The sequence below is a fragment of the Lemur catta genome, chromosome 14 (genome assembly GCF_020740605.2).
Source record: "Lemur catta isolate mLemCat1 chromosome 14, mLemCat1.pri, whole genome shotgun sequence".
In the NCBI taxonomy this organism is placed as follows: Eukaryota; Metazoa; Chordata; class Mammalia; order Primates; family Lemuridae; genus Lemur; species Lemur catta.
In genome coordinates, this window is record NC_059141.1 from 27,920,905 (window position 1) to 27,938,713 (window position 17,809).

Consider the following 17,809-nt stretch of genomic DNA (forward strand, 5'->3'; position numbering starts at 1 on the left):
AAAAGCCATACCAAAAAATTAAGTTAACTCCACATCCAGAGACTCAGCACACAGACTTTAGCTGTGGGGACCAAATATCCAAAATGTATGATCATGAATGGAGAAACATCAACATGCTCTGGAATCACTGAAGAGTATCCTGTCACATTCCCAAGGTTTTCCTGACCCTACAGTTGGTTGGAAGGTATGAGATCCTAGATCTACAGAAAATTTCCTGCTCCTCTGGTCCATTACCTCTGGAAAAGTGCCCTGCCTTCTATTCTTGCCTTGCTCCCTGCCTCCAGTGAGGCAGCTCAAATTTACTGGTTCCTGTGGAATGTTATGGCCCATAAATGAGCAGGAAGAGGGCAGTGCCCCTCTGTCCTCCCGGCCAGCCTGTGCTTTCCTGTCTCACAGCACTTGTCACATACTGGTTCACAACGATCTCTTGACTCATCTCCTTCCCTGTATCCAGAGTGAATCTCTTAAGAGTCCACTCTGTGCTTGTGGACACTTGTATCACCAGACCTCAATCTGCGGAGTGAGGAACACTACAGAGGAAATACTCAAAGTTGTGGAGTTAGAAACCTTTCTCATAGTGGGTGAGGAAAGTCTAAATGAGTTTCACCCTCTAAGAGGAGCTCTTGGGTAGCTCAGCGATATACCTAGAGGCAGAATTCAATCAACCTATAATCTAGTTTTCTCAGTTTGGAAAACTGGAGCAACTCCTCAAAGCCCCACTAACCTGGCCCCAATAATGAGGATGTGTCATATGCAGGGAAATCAAATGGCCACCGGGAGTGGTGCTATTGATCATGTGCAAAGGAATTCCACCAGCCCCAGAGGAAATACCCTGTAAGATCCAATCAATCCCAAACAGTTACCTTGTCCCCTGAAGTACAAATGTAAATGAATTTTTATTACCTATTGAGAAAGGAATGAAGTAGTCACTTTTCTTAAAGTTGCCACTCTCATCCAGAAAGTGGCCTGGGTCAAACCTCTCTGGGTTGGGGAATTCTTTGTCATTGTGCAGTGCAGAAGTGAGTGAAGTTAATATGGTTGTGCCCTGGAAATAACAGAGCAAAGAAACTGAGTTGTAAAGAAATCAAAAAATAGAAAGAAATGATGGAAATCACCTAGTGCAATCTCTTTGATCTTGAGGAAACCCAGATCCAAAGAGGAGTGACCTATCCAGCCAGACAGATCTCGTAACAAGCAGGGATGAGTTAAAGGCCAGGAGCAGTGATTTTGCTAGTGTGCCCTCCAATAGCATTTGAAGTCCTGAGTGCTTAGGTACTTGGGGCAAAGCTTTCTGAATCCCCCCTGTTTATCAACAAGCTTGCACACTGTTGCCAATACTAGTTGCTGCTCTGTTTCATCACTTCAGGTCTCACGTATCTCACATGTGAATTATGGTTTAAAGTGGAAGCCTCTGCTGGCTCTTCAAGCATCAAGAGCATTTGGAATCTGTCCATAGGCCTTTTTTAAATGGAGGTCTGATCTAATTACAAGTGACTTCTGGAATGATACACTAACGTGTATTGTGTGCTTATCATTGAGATGCAATGTGTTTCTTCTAATTTAAAAATATGAGGAAACTCTTCATTATACATGCATCCTCCCTAGAAAACACAGAAGGGATGATAAAATTAGAAAACTCATCATTTTGCAACAATTCAGGAAGGATCATCGATTCAGGCAAGGATCATTAATTAATGTTAAAACTGTTGGTGAATTATTTGGGAAATTGATATTCACAAGGTCTTAAAGTACCATGTCATAGATATTTTTATTAGTTTCATATGAAAAACAGAATCTCAGCACTAGAAACATCTGGCCAATACGCCCTTACTAAATGTGGACCACACATGCAATCCAGTGGGACATACATAACATCACCTACATAATTTTTATGCCAAAAACATATACCTGGAATCTAAGCTCCAAGAAAACATTCACATAAAACCAAACTGAGCAACATTTTACTCCAGTCCACAGACAAGTAGACGGGACTCTTCAAAACTATCAATGTATTGAAGTGAAACAACCGAAGGAAAAGAAAATGATCTTAATTAAGGGTGACTAAAGGGACAAAATGACCAAATTAAAGGCTTATTTCTTGATTATACTATAGGAAGTCCACCTAAAAAACTATAAAAGGTATTTTAGCATAACTGTGAAATTTAGTTATAGGCTATTAGATAATATTGTATCAATGATAATTCCTTAAGTATAAATACTATTATTGTTATGTATGAGAAAATCTTTGTTCTTGGGAGTTACATACTGATGTATTTAGGTGTTAAGTGTGATAGATTACATATATGCAGATAAACATATAGATTAACATCTAGATACATACACATTTCCATTTACTATATGTATACAATATATGTACACATATATATTTATTTTAGAAAGATATTACAATGTAGTTGTTGTAGATTTTATAATATTGCCAATAACATGAGGGATACCGCATAATCAAATACATTGATAATTCTTTAGCAAAATATTTATATTTACACAGTGTGATAAATGAGGAAGATAAATAGATTCATTCAGTTCAAATAATGTTTTGGCCACAAAAGAAAATGATACCCAACTTAAATTGTTTTTAATTTTCCAAGTTTTCACTATTGCAGAATTGAGAATGAGGGATTGCTAAACCAGTATTACGGGAGGAAAAAAACAAACAAACAAACAAACAAAAAAACCCTTGGATCCACATTGTCCAACACACTAGCAATGAGAAATTCATAGTAATTTATGTTTAAATTTAAGGTAATTAAAAGTAAGCAAAATTTAAAATTCATTTACTCGGTTGCACTGATCACATTTCAGGTGCTCAATAGGCAACCATACCGGACAGCATACGTATTCAGAATTCTCTGTCTCCCAGAAGATGGCAATAATAATTTCAACCTTAAAAAATGCACAATCCTTTTTTCCTCTCAAAGTAGAACTGCAAGTAATCTTATTTTTTTTTAATAGGAATATGTGCTGGCTTCAAGTGAAACGGAGTAGCTGGTAGTGCAGCAACTAAAAAGTCTGAAGTAACACAGAAACCATGTGTTAGAAAGCATTACAAGCTGCTGACACAAAACCTAATCTCACGATTCCAGAGATCGGGAACCTCAGAGAGGTCAGCTGACGGCTGACGGCTACAGTCAAGTTTTCACTATGTTTGTATCCAATTCTCACTCAAGGCAGGAGACATTTAATTGTTTGCCTAGTGAGGGAGGAATAAACCTTTTCCAGAAGAAGATAAACCTCATCTGACACTCTGCATTTTTTCATATGTAATAACTAGCATTTAACCATGCTTATTAAGTACCACAAAGACACAAACAAAATGACAAAAGAACAATAGAGAAGCAGGAAAAGGCAATAAAAATATACCCACAGTAGGAAACATTACCTACCTTACTTTACAAAGCCAATATTACCTCAGTTTCAGAAATAGAATAAGAAAATATGGAGGAATAAAAAATGCAGACCAATGTCTCATAAATATAAATGCACATAACCTAAACAAAACATAGCAAATTAAATCCATCTGTATATGTGTGTGTTGCATGTGTGTGTATTGCAATTAATACATATATGTTACAAATGTGGAGATCAAAATATATGACCATACCAATAGATGCAGAGAATCCATTTGATCAAATTGTACACAGATTCATGACCCCAAAAAAAAAATCATAAAAAGAAGGGGGCAACCTTCCCAAATATGATTTTTTAAATTTATATAAATATATTCAAAATATCATTCTCAATGGTGAGATCTTAAACCTCCACCCCCTCCCAGAGATCAGTTATGAAACAAGGGTTCCCACCATCTTGATCTATTCAATACTGCCTGGAAATCCTAACCAGTAAAATAATGTAATGAAAAGTAACATAAGAATTAAAAATAAGATAAAAAACAAACATTAAACCTGATCACAGAATTGCACATAGAAATTATAAATAAATCTACAAGCAAATAATTAGCAATAATAAGTAAATTTAGCAAAGTGCTAGATATAAGGTCAGCAAAATAATACAGTCAATTATATTTCCATGAATCAGAAACAAAGAAATGGAAATAGCATTTTTAAAAGTATACTATTCACAATAACATCAAGAGTATCATTTATTTAGGAAAAAAAACAGAAAAGATTTGCAAGCCACTGCACTGAACACAAAACATTACTGAGAAAATAGAAGAAAGCCCAAATAAATTAGGAGCATAACCATATATTGAATTGAAATGTGAAATGTATCAAAATGTTAAATCTGTCCAAATTGAACTATAGATTTAATGTCACTCTGATAAAAATTACAAAAGAGTATTTTAGGAAAGTAACAAAGTGATACTTTTTTTTTTTTTAGAGAGAGGATCTTGCTCTGTCACGGAGGCTGGAATGCAGTGGTGTCATCCTAGCTCACTGCAACCTCAAACTCCTGGGCTCAAGTGATCCTCCTGCCTCAGCCTTTTAAGTAGCTGGAATTACAGGTGTATGCTGCCATTCTCAGCTAATTTTTCTATTTTTTTGTAGAGACAGGGTCTTGCTATGTTGTTCAAGCTGGTCCTGAACTCCTGGCTCAAGTGATCCTCTCACCTTGGCCTCCCAAAGTGATAGGATTATAGTTGTGAGCCACTGGGCCCAGCCCAAAATGATGGTTTCAACATACATTTGAAACTATAAATCCCTAAGAGCACGTAAAACAATATTAAAAGGGCAGAACCCACTTGAAAGACACACACTGCCAGATACCAAGACCTGTTATAAAGCTTTATAGCTCCAAACTGGAAACAGCGCAAATGCCATCAAGCTGTCACACCTATGAGTACTGCACTTCTCTTACCTTCTATTGGCAGAGGATTGGAACTATACTGTAAATTTGGGAATTTCAAGAGTACTGAGGTGCAGTGGAGGAGAAACAAGCTTACCTTGGGGATCAGGTAGTTTCTGAATTTGACATCACAGGTCACCGCATGGGGCAAGTTGGTGGGGAGCAGGTCAATATATCTCTGGATCTCATGCACCACGGCATCCGTGTAGGGCATGTGGCTCCTGTCCTGCATGCAGGGGCTCCGGTGTCTGCCAACCACACGGTCAATCTCTGCCTGAACTTTAGCTGATAAAACACAAGTAATAAACCAACTGATCTTGAACAAAGTAGACAATATACACTGGGGAAAGGAAACTTTATTCAATAAATGGTGCTGGGATTATTAGCCACATGCAGAAGAATGAGACAGCACACCTAGCTCTCACCATACACGAAAATTAATTCAAGATGGATAAAAGACTTAAATGTAAGACATGAAATCATAAAAATTCCAGAAGAAAACATAAGAAAAACTCTTCTAGACATTGGTCTAGGCAAAGAATTTATGACTAAGACCCCAAAGAGAAATAGAGCGAAGAGACAACCTACAGAATGAAAGAAAATATCTCAAACTATATATCCGACACAGGTCTAATACCCAAAATCTACAAAGAACTCAAACAAAGCAGCAAAAAAAAAAAATCAAAAAGTGGGCTAAAGACATGAACAGAAGTTTTTGAAAGAAGATAGACAAATGGCCAAAAAAACATATGAAAAAATGCTCAACATCACTAATCATCAGGGAAATACAAATTAAAACTACAATGAAATATCCTCACCATACCCCTATCAGAATGGCCATTATTAAAAAGTCAAAAAACAATAGATGCTACTGTGGATGCAGAGAGAAAGGAATGCTTATATACTGTTGGTGGGATTGCAAATTAGTACAACCTCTATGAAAAACAATATGGAGATGTCTCAAAGAAATAAATGTAGACCTACTGTTTGATTCAGCAATCCCACTGCTAGGTATCTAACCAGAGGAAATGAAGTCATTTTATCAAAAAGACACCTGCACTTGTTAATTGTAGCAGTTCACAGTTGCAAGGATATGGAATAAACCTAAGTGTCCATCAATTAATGAGGGGGATAAAGAAAATTTGGTATGTGTGTGTGTGTGTGTGTGTGTGTGTGCATACACACACACCCCATGGAGTAACCACTCAGCCATAAAAAGGAATGAAATAATGTCATTTGCAGCAACTCAGATGGAACTGGAGACCATTTTCCTAAGTGAAGTATCTCAGGAATGGATTATCAAACACCATATTTTCTCACTAATAAGTGGGAGCTAAACAATGGGTACACATAGGCACAAACCAATGTAAAGGATAGGAGAAATCAAAAAAGGGGGAGGGTGGGTTAAAAACTTACCTGTTGGGTACAATGAACACTATTCTGGTGACGGGAACACCAAAAGCTCTGTCTGACTTAAGCATTTTTCAAGATATCCATGTAACAAAAACAATTGTACCCCCTTAATTAACATTTTGAAATAAAAAAGAAACGTAATAAATCATGGAAATGGACAAAAATGGCACATTTGTTGTAGCAGTTGAGGGTTACACGGAGCATTATGAAGGTGTCCAAACATCATTTTAAATATAAATTATAGAGCCAGAAGTACACTTAGAGAGAATTACTCTATTATACACATATATAACTCTCCTATAAGCTAAGCATTAAGATAAACCTGTACTCACCTGCATACTAGCATACAGGATACTCAGTACAAATAGAAATGAAATTATTCAAAATGTAAATATTTAGTACATTATAAACTCAAAAATATTACTGTCCATACAGAAAGAAAAAAACAAAAATTAATTTTGTATTTAAATAATATATAATGTTTTAAAAATTGAATTCTAACAGATCTATCTATATGTATGTGTTTGTGTTTTGTGTATGTGTGTGTTTCTTTGCAACTTGCAATGATATCCTCTGTTATCATCACACTCTCCAAAGGCAGCCACTTTGAAACATTCTAGAAGTTTCTTCTGAAACTTATGTTCTCATTTCAAATAATGACTCTGTTTCTATTTCTTGATTTTATCTGTTTTTAGAAAATTTCTATAACTTTGTGGTAGGACAGATGAGGACTTACATCTCCATAAACACCTCCTACAAAATATACACACACACCCACACCCACACCCATGCACACAAACACAAACACACCAGTTTTCCCGGTGTATTTATATCACAATTTCATTATACCAATATTCACTGTTCACACCATTATGACTTCATAAACATTGATCAAATGTAGGACAACTACCATCATGTTTCATCTTTTGTACATTCTTCAACTTAAAAGTGCCTATTTCAGCTGGGCGCGGTGGCTCACGCTTGTAATCCTAGCCTTCTGGGAGGCCGAGGCGGGTGGATCGCTCGAGGTCAGGAGTTCGCGACCAGCCTGAGCGAGACCCCGTCTCTACTAAAAATAGAAAGAAATTATCTGGACAACTAAAAGTATATATAGAAAAAATTAGCCGGGCATGGTGGCGCATGCCTGTAGTCCCAGCTACTCGGGAGGCTGAGGCAGGAGGATCGCTTAAGCCCAGGAGTTTGAGGTTGCTGTGAGCTAAGCTGACGCCACGGCACTCACTCTAGCCGGGCAACAAAGTGAGACTCTGTCTTAAAAAAAAAAAAAAAAAAAGAATTATCGCTAATGCTCAGGAATGTTTCAAATGTTTAATTATAATTTTCTAAATACTAAAAAGTCAAATAATCAATCACCTCTCTCTTGTTCTTGGTGTGTCCCCTCACACCTGCATTATCCACCTGGTTCATTCTGAGATGTTTTCTAGGCCTGGTGCCCAGCAGCCTCCCTGACACTTCCAACTTCGTACATGGACACTCCTGATTTGTGGAGCCACGACTTCCCCTAACTTGGTTTCAAACATTTGGGTGGTTTTAAGAAAGTAAAAACATGGTATACATATACCACATTTTATTAATCCACTCATGTATTGATGGGCACTAAACTTTTGTACCCCCATAATATGCTGAAATAAAAAAAAAAAGAAAGTAAAAAACAGAAGGTAACATTTTTTTGCCAACGTGCATGTATGAAAATATTCTCTGTCTATGGATACACAAGATGATAGCTGCTCTTGAGAATTCTAATGCCACACTGATTCCTAACCCTTTATATATGACCAGATTTATCTCAGGAAGTTTTTAGGATTTTCCCTTTAATCCTGGCATTCTAAAATAATTCTATAGCCCTATGTCTTAGATGGAGGCTTTCATTTCATGCACTTTGCTGTACATTTGGTGAGAATCTTCTATCCAAATAGTAAAACAAAACAAAACAAAAAATGTAGGTCTTTCTACTGGTGCTGTTTATTCTCTGGAGTTTACATCTGGCTGCTGAATTTAGGAACAAAATGGAGAAAGGAGCTAAGGGTCTCAGAATCTCTCCTTCCCTGTCTCTCTGGTGTCCCTGGGTGCAGGACCTTTTAGTTTCAGTTTCTCAACAGAGTAAGCTTCCCTTTCCTGCAGGGGTCGGAAAAACAGTTATCTGATAAGTAGAGTTGTAGAAACTGAACCTGTGTAGAGGAGCTTCCTGTTTTCTGCCTCATTCTCCCTCTACCTTCTTTGGGTCTTGGTTCTTTTAAATGCTGAGCCTGTGGGGATTGTAGGAGCACAAATTGGCCTGTTGTTCCATGATAATTCTTCCGCTTATGACAGTAGGTTATAACCCAGTCTCTGCTGAATTGGTTATCATCCATCTATCTCCTTCCTCTCTGTGTTTCAGAAGTTTGTTAAAGACTGGACGGCTCTTTCCAATACTTCTCTACTCCAACTTAAACAGGGGTGATTTTCATTTATAATTAATTTATCATCATTTCAATAGGCTCCTGGCCCAGGAAAATATAATGTATGTCACGAATATGCTATGCAGAACCAGAATCTCCTTAAGGGTAAATATAAATTATTGGGGAAAAAACTGTTTATAAAAGATAAAATGATCAACCCTAAGAAAAATTCTTATATTGGCTAATATCATTTTTCTGGACACAGAATTCTATAATAATTATATTCCCTAAGCACATCTTCTTACCTAAATAACATGCACCTTTATTATACATCTATAGAGAAGATCTGTAAGAATACCTACCATTCAAAGTGCTCTGTTCTGCTTGAAAACAGAATTTTGTACACCTGGCTATAGGTGAAATAAAATTTCTGCTCATCTCAAAAAAAAAAAAAAAGTGGTCTGTTCTTAAGAAAAAAGACATATAATCTTAGACCAGTTTGTGATGCCTGTGCCTGCTCCAAATGTGCTCCCATGAAATCCAGACACTTTATCCAGAGTATTTTGTCACTAAAATTCAAAGCTTTATCACTTTTGCTACTGCTCATACTGTCTTCACTTCTGTCCATCACTCTTCCCTGTTGTGCAAATTTGTCTCATTTGTCTCCCTTCATCATATCTGGAAAACTTAGAGCCAGTGTCACAGAAATTTTAATAATGAAGCTTCTCTTAAAAAAAAAAAAAAAAAAACTTTCTCAGAGATGGACACTAGCAGAGTCTTCCCAACATCTTTTGTGAAATTCACCTGCTCACTATATATGGTCATACCTGTGACCTCTGGGTACTTCAGCAGGATCAGGAGTCCATATCTCAAGGTGGTACTCGTTGTCTCTACTCCAGCTCCGAACATATCAATTATAGTGGCTTGCAAGTTTTCAATAGTAAATTTCGACTGTGGATTTTGCTTTTCCTAAAAATTATTTGATTATTTAATTACTTCAAAAAAGTTTAGCAACGTATTTAAGAACAATGAATTCAAAATAAATCAAGTCATGCCAAAGATAAGCAAACTTAGAAACTGGAGAGTATAGTATTAAGACACCAACAACTATTATGGCAAAATCATTATGGTAGAGAATGTAGTTTAGTTGACCCGGTCTTCATTTTCCCACTCCTACTTATCCCTTGTTTGCCTAAAAATTCTATTTCCCAGTCTCTTTTGCAGCTATATTGGCCATGAAACATATTTCTTGTCAATGACACATCATCAGGAACCTGCTGATAGCATTCCTGCCTTTCCTTCTTCTTACTCAAAACACATATGAAAATGTAGAGGTGGTGTAGACATCACCTTGGAACATGGGTATTTGAACATCAAAATGCTCATGTATTAAGTGTGAAAATGAAAAATGGCAGGCACTTGGTTCCGTGGTGGTTAAGGTCTACATTACTGGGTCTTGACTGACCAATGTGTAACTCCTTGAATGTGAAATAAATAAAGACTATTTCTTTAAGCCACTGTTAATTGATTTTTCTCTTGTTTATATACACATACAATATTAATTGACAGACATGAGTAAATTAAAGACATATCTTGAAAGATGTTATAAGCCAAAATCAACAGTTCCCATTCTAGGAGTGTGATAACAGTAACATTGTGGAACAGAAAGCTCCAGTCTTTCCCTCCACCCATGGATGTACCAAATAAACAACAATTCATGGATCATTCAATTCTGAGAGAAAGTCAAAAATGAGGTGAGAGACTCCTATGCACTGAGAAACTGGTAAAATATCCACATTGACTGGGAATGAAAAGGTGCAGCACACTTGTGCAGTAACCCTGCCCTGGGCACTGCAACATACAATCATGAAGGGATTTCCAACACACAGCTTCTCCATGGGGACAAGATGATTTAGAATACACATATAATGCCCTAACTGTAAGGTTCACCGCAATCAGGCACTTAATTAACCAACTCTGGGAGCAGAAGGAACTAGGCATACAGTAGTCTCTTAAATCTCAGAAAAATTTCTGATATTATACAGGTGCCCAAGCACTTCATGGGCTTTATCCCCTGAAATCAAGGCAAATAAAGGGCTAACACTCAAAGATCCCAGCTTCTCCCAAGGCAAGACACGTTAGCATACTCTGCAAACTGCTGCTTTGACAATTGAGCTTCTAACTAGCCTGCATCAGGGAGTTAACTGGGCCAACAAACAGTAGACCTCTGGAAGTCTGAGCAAAAAGTTGTCACTTCCTGAGACTTCTCCTCCGGCTCCCCCCCAGTGATAAATCCAAGTTCTCCCATTCATCTTGGAAGGAGTTTGCCCGTAAACTGAGTGCCACAATTTCTATACCTCTCACCCAAAGGACTGCATCCTTAACCACCTAGCTCTGGGAGTTGGTAGGGCCCTGCATTCCTGAGTCTCCTTAGATCACACAGGTAAAAAAAAAAAAGTTAGATATACAGCAGGCCCACTTCCAGCAGCTGTCCCCAAGCACCAAAAGATATAGTCTAAACATGAGTACAGGCATGTGCCACAGATCCTCTCCCCAGTCCAGTGCAGAGACAGTGGGAAATAAACACCCATTCTCAGTGTCAGTATGATGAGAGAATGATCTGGAACATACACCTCAATTTTCCAACTACATCTAGAGGGTCTGGCTTCTACCTTAACTGTCTTGTGGTACTGACAGGACATGGCACATCCTACTCGCCTACTCACCAAAAACAGAGACAGCAATTTGGACAAACACAAAGATTTGAGATGTACCTTAGCATTTCTGGGTGGACATATTGGTGAGGACTTTCTCCTCTATCAGGCCAGTGGAAACAAGACAGGGAGAGATGGTTGTCTAGCTAATGCACAGAAACCATCACAGAGAGTCAAGGAAAATGAATAAATAGCAAAATACGTACCAAATAAAAGGATAAGATACATTTCTGAAGGCAGTCAGGGAAGATTGACTTGTTACATATGCGGGAACCACAAAAAAAACTCTAAGCAGATATTTTTCAGCAAAACTTTTACAGGCCAGAAGGGCGCAGGATAATATATTCAGAATCCTGAAGGGGAAAAAATTGCTAACCAAAAATAGTTTACCTAGAAAACCTATCTTTCAAAAATAAAGGGAAGATAAAGACTTTCTCAGACAAAGCAAAGTTGAGAAAGTTTATCACCACTAGACTTGACTTACCATAAATGCTAAAGTGATTTCCTCAAGCTGGAGGAAAGGATGCTAATTAGTAACATTTTAAAAATATGACAGCATAAAACTCACTGGTAAGAGAGAGTACATTGTCAAATTCAAAACACTTTAATACTGTAACAGTGGTGGGTAAATCAACTGTATGTCTAGTATGAAGATTAAAAGACAAAACTGTTAAAAAAACAATAGCTACAATAATTTGTTAAAAGACACGAATTATTTAAAAATGTAAATAGTGACACCAAAAACATAAAACACAGGAGAGGGATAGTAAAAGTGCAGAATTTGTGTACATAACCAAAATTAATTTCTCAGCTTAAAATAGTCTGTTTTAAGTATACAATGTCTTATATAAGGCTCAGGGTAAACACAAAGCAAAATCCTGTAATAGATATACAGAGATGGGTGAGACTAAGCTGACTTTAGGTGTGACCTGGTGCTAGTGGCCACAAGAGAGTGCCCATGTCACTCCTCCCCAAACTCCAGCAGCCCAGCATGTAGGGAAGAAACCGAGAGACTTTGCCTGGCAATCCAAGGAATTCTCCTGTATCTTATGCAAGACCACCAAGGTGGTACCACTAGGAGTCGCCAAGAGTAATAGCATTACTGGGCTTGGGGCACCCTCAGTGCTAATACGGTTGCAGTGAACAAAGACTTAAATCACAACACTCAATTTCCGTTGAATATCTGGAAAGCCTTCTCAAAAGGGACAGTTTCAAACAGGCCCAGACTGTGAAGATTAAAATAAATACCTATCTCTTCAGTGCCCAGACATAGACACACATCCATAAGCATCAAGAACCTGACCAAACGAACTAAATAAGGTACCAGTGACCAATCCTGGAGTGATGGAGACATGTGTCTGTTCAGACAAAGAATTCAAAATAGCTATCTTGAAGAAGCCCAATGATCTTCAAGACAACATAGACAAGGAATTCAGAAGCCTCTCAGAGAAATTGAAAAAAGAGATTGAAATGATTTTTTAAAAATCAAGCAGAAATTCTGGATCTTACGAATTCATTTGACAAACTGAGAAATGAATCAGAGTCTCTCAATAGCAGAACTGACCAAGTAGAAGAAAGAATTAGTGGGCTTGAAGACAGGCTATTCGGAAATATACAATTCGAAGAGAAAAAACAAGGAATAATAGAAAAGAATGAAGCATGTATACAAGATCTAGAAAACACCCTCAAAAGGGCAAATCCAAAAGTTATTGGCCTTAAGAAGGAGGTAGACAGAGAGAGACTGGAGTAGAAAGTTTATTGAAACAAATAACAGAGAAATTTTCAAACCTAGAGAAAAATATCAATATTCATGTACAAGAAGATCACAGAACACCAAGAAGATTTAACCCAAACAACGCTACCTGAAGAAATTTAATAAACAAGCTCCCAAAGGTCACAGATAAAGAAAAGTTCCCAAGGAAAGCAAGAAAAAAGAAAGAAAGAACATGTATAGGAGCTCCAGTACACCTGACAGCAGATTTCTCAGTGGAAACCTTACAGGCTAGGAGAGAGCAGCCTGATATATGCAAACTGATGATGGAAAAAAACCTTAACCCGAGAATATTACACCCTGCAAAAATATAGTTGAAACATGAAGAAAAATAAAGACTTTCTCAGACAAACAAAAGCTGAGGGATTTCATTGACACCAGATGTGTCCTACAAGAAATGTTAAAAGGAGTTCTTCAGTCTGAAAGAAAAAGACATTAATGAACAGTAAGACATCATCTAAAGATATAAAACTCACTGGTAACAGCAAGTACAGAAATACAGAATACTCTGTTGTAATTTCGGTATATAAACCACTCATGGAGATACCTTAAACAGATTCAAGTAGACCTACCATTCGATCCAGCAATTCCATTATTGGGTATCTACCCAGAAGAACAAAAGTCATTCTATAAAAAAGACACCTGCACCTGAATGTTTATAGCAGCACAATTTACAATTGCAAAGATGTGGAAACAACCCAATTGCCCATCAATTCATGAATGGATTAGCAAAATGTGGTATATGTATACCATGGAATATTACTCAGCTATAAGAAGTAACGGTGATATGGCATCTCTGGTTCTCCTGGAGAGAGTTGGAACCCATTCTATTAAGTGAAGTATCCCAAAAATGGAAATATAAGCACCACATGTACTCACTAGCAAACTGGTTTCCCTGATCATCACCTAAGTGCACATTTGGGAATAACACCAATTGGGTATTGGACAGAGGTGGGGGCTGGGGGGAGGGGATGGGTGCATACCTACGTGATGAGTGCGATGCGCACTGTCTGGGGAATGGACACACTTGAAGCTCAGAATCGGGGGGATGGAGGGGCATGGGCAATATATATAACCTGAACTTTTTTTTTTTTTTTTTTTTTGAGACAGAGTCTTGCTTTGTTGCCCGGGCTAGAGTGAGTGCCGTGGCATCAGCCTAGCTCACAGCAACCTCAAACTCCTGGGCTTAAGCAATCCTACTGCCTCAGCCTCCCGAGTAGCTGGGACTACAGGCATGCGCCACCATGCCTGGCTAATTTTTTCTATGTATATATTTTAGTTGTCCAGATAATTTCTTTCTATTTTTAGTAGAGACGGGGTCTCGCTCTTGCTCAGGCTGTTCTTGAACTCCTGACCTCGAGCAATCCACCCACCTCGGCCTCCCAGAGTGCTAGGATTACAGGCGTGAGCCACCGCACCCGGCCTAACCTGAACTTTTGTACCCCCATAATGAGCTGAAATAAAAAACTAAAAAAATAAATAAACCACTCATACCTTGAGTAGGAAGACTAAAAGACAAATCTATCAAAAATAACTACAACAACTTTGGGGGGATAGATAGTATAAAAATATATGGATGGAAAGAAGAAAAAGTTAAAAGGAGAGGTAGAGTAAAGGGTAGAATTTCTGTTAGATTTCTCATTGCTTATTTGTTTGTAAGTAGAGTTGTCATGTGTTTAAAATAATTGGTTATAAAATGTTTTTCGCAAGCCTCATGGTAAACTCAAATCAAAATACCTACAATAGTTACACAAAAATAAACAGTAAGAAATTAAAACACATTATCAGAGAAAATCACTTTTAACAAAGGAAAATAGGAAGGAAGGAAGAAAGAGGGACCACAAAACAACTAGAAATCAAATAACAACAAAACAGGAGTAAGTGCTTACCTATCAATAATAACATTGAATGTGAATCAACTAAATTTTCCCATAGAAAGACATAGAGTAGCTGATGGATTAAAAAAAAAAAGCCAACTATATGTTGTCTGCAAGAAACACACTTCACCTATAAAGATACACAATAGACTGAAAATAAGGGATCGAAAGATATTCCATGTAAATGGAAGCCAAAAAAAAAAAAAAAAGGCAGGAGTCACTATACTTGTATCAGATAAAATAGATTTCAAGACAAATACTCTAGAAAGAGACATACAAGGCCATTATACACTGATAAAGCAGTCAATTCATCAAGGGGATATAACAATTCTAAATGTATTTGCACCCAACATTGGAGCACCCAGATGTATAAGCAAATATTATCAGAGTTAAAGAGAGAGATAGACCCCAATATAGTAATTGTCAGAGACCTCAACACTTCACTTTCAGCAATGGACAGATCATCCAGACAGAAAATCAACAATGAAATATTGGACTTAATCTGCACTGTAGACTAAATGGACCTAATAGATATTTAGAGAACATCTCAACCAACATCTGCAGAATACAAGTTCTTCTTCTCAGTTTGTGGATTATCCTCAAGGACAGACCATAGGTTAGGTCACAAAACAAGTGTTAAAATATTCAAAAAAACTGAAATCATACCAAGTATTTTCTCTGATCACAATGTAATAAAACCAGAAATCAGTAACAAGAGGAACATTGGAAACTATACAAACACATGGAAATTAAACAATATGCTCCTGAATGACAAATGAGTCAATGAAAAGATTAACAAGGAAATTTAAAAATTTCTCAAAACAAATGAAAATGAAATCACAATATATCAAAACCTATGGAAAAAGCAGTAATAAGAGGAACATTTATAGCAATAAGTGCCTGCATGAAAAAAGTAGAAAAGTTTCAAATAAACCACCTAACAATACATCTCAAAGAACTAGAAAAATGAGAGCAAACCACACTCAAAATTAGTAGAAAAGAAATAAGATCAGAGCAGATAAATGAAATTAAAACCAAAAAAATACAAAAGATCAATGAAAGGAAAAGTTGCTTTTTTGAAAAGATAAAGAAAATAACACACCCTTAGCCAGACTAAGAAAAAAAGAGAGAAGACCCAGATAAATAAAAGTACAGATGAACAGAAGACATTGCAACTGATACTGCATGAATTCAAAGGATCATTAGAGACTACCATGAGCAACTATATGGAAAACCTAGAAGAAATGAATAAATTCTTGGACATATACAACCTACTAAAATTGAACCAGGAAGAAATCTAAAACCTGAATAAACCAGTAACAAGTAATGAGATAGAAGCAGTAATAAAAAGTTTCCAATCAAAGAAAACTCCAGGACCCGATAGTTTCACTGCTGAATTCTACCAAGCATTCAAAAAACTAATACCAATCCTATTCCAAAAATTGAGGATGAGGGAATACTCCCAAACTCATTCTATGAGGACTGTGTCACTCTGACACCAAAACCAGACAAAGACACAACAAAAAAAGAAAACTATAGGCCAATATCTCTGATGAACATAGATGCAAAAATCCTCAAAATCCTACCAAACAGAATTCAACAGCACATTAAAAAGCTTATTTATCATGATCAAGTGGGATTCATCCCAGGGATGCAAGGATGGGTCAACATACACAAATCAATAGATGTGATACATCATATCAACAGAGAGAAGAACAAAAACCATATGATCATTTCAATTGATGCTGAAAAAACATACATTAAAATTCAACATCCCTTCGTGATAAAACCTCTGAAAAACATGGGTATAGAAGGAATTGACCTCAACATGATAAAAGATACTTGACAGACCCACAGAATAGGGAAAAACTGAAAGCTTTTCCTTTAAGATCTAGAACAAAACAAGGATGGCCACTTTGACCATTGTCATTCAACATAGTACTAGAAGTTCTAGCTAGAGCAATCAGATGAGAGAAAGAAATAAAGGGCATCCAAATTGGGAAGGAAGAAGTCAAATTATTCTTGTCTGCAGATGATATGACCTTATATCTAGACTTGAGAAACCTGAAGACGCCTCAAAAAAACTATCAGAATTGAAAAAAAAATTCAGTAAAGTTGCAGGATACAAAATCAGGATACAAAAATCAACAGTATTTTTATATGTCAACAGCAAATAATCTGAAAAAGAAACCAAGAAAGTAATAACATTTCCAAAAGCTACAAATAAAATAAAATACCTAAGAATAAACTTAACCAAGTAAGTGAAATAGCTCTATAATGCAACAACTTACAACTCCATATCTACCCAATTTCATTTTTGGTTCCACTCAGTGGGGCTTCTCTCCTCCATCTCTTTGCCACCACACACCTCTGAACCTCTCATCACACCATCCTACCCAGCTGAAATCTGCTGCCCTGTTGTTCACTGCAATTATTTGAAGATGTACATCAAACCTCAGGACATGCAGGAGGCCCACCTATTGCCTTCTTTAAATCCTTCCTTCTCACTCTCCCACACGCTGTAGGATGTGAACATTTTAGGGCTACATATTTTGTATTTTCTAATTTATTTGTATTTCCATTTCACCTGAGGTGAGTATTACGAATTTCTTAGGATAATTAGTACTGAAAACAATGCCTATCTATTCTAATTGCTCAGTAATTTAATTTTAAATCTTCCATGATGCTTAGCACAGACCCATACACACAATAGGTACTCAAAGTGCTTGTTAAGCCTTTCTTGCCTGATGAATTAAGCATGCCCAATCAGGACAGACTGCTCAATGAACCACAAAATTCAGGCAAACAAATAAC

General features: G+C 37.0%; 1 protein-coding gene and 1 long non-coding RNA gene across 3 annotated transcripts in view; one reads left to right on the plus strand and one right to left on the minus strand.

The window, feature by feature from the left end:
• LOC123649685 overlaps positions 1-3,238 on the plus strand; it is a 34,343-nt gene extending 31,105 nt beyond the window's left edge. The window contains exon 3 of the long non-coding RNA XR_006739107.1: positions 2,974-3,238. This is a non-coding gene — a long non-coding RNA (uncharacterized LOC123649685). The remainder of the gene's footprint in view (positions 1-2,973) is intronic.
• Positions 1-17,809, minus strand: part of LOC123649683 (cytochrome P450 2C18-like) — a 29,420-nt gene that overhangs the window by 1,035 nt on the left and 10,576 nt on the right. Inside the window, exons 6-8 of one of the 2 annotated variants that reach the window (XM_045567855.1) lie at positions 9,461-9,602; positions 4,922-5,109; positions 904-1,045 (exon numbers count right to left, since the gene is read on the minus strand). In XM_045567855.1, the coding sequence (XP_045423811.1) occupies positions 904-1,045; positions 4,922-5,109; positions 9,461-9,602 (472 nt within the window). The remainder of the gene's footprint in view (positions 1-903; positions 1,046-4,921; positions 5,110-9,460; positions 9,603-17,809) is intronic. The other variant, XM_045567856.1, reaches the window with a different exon arrangement.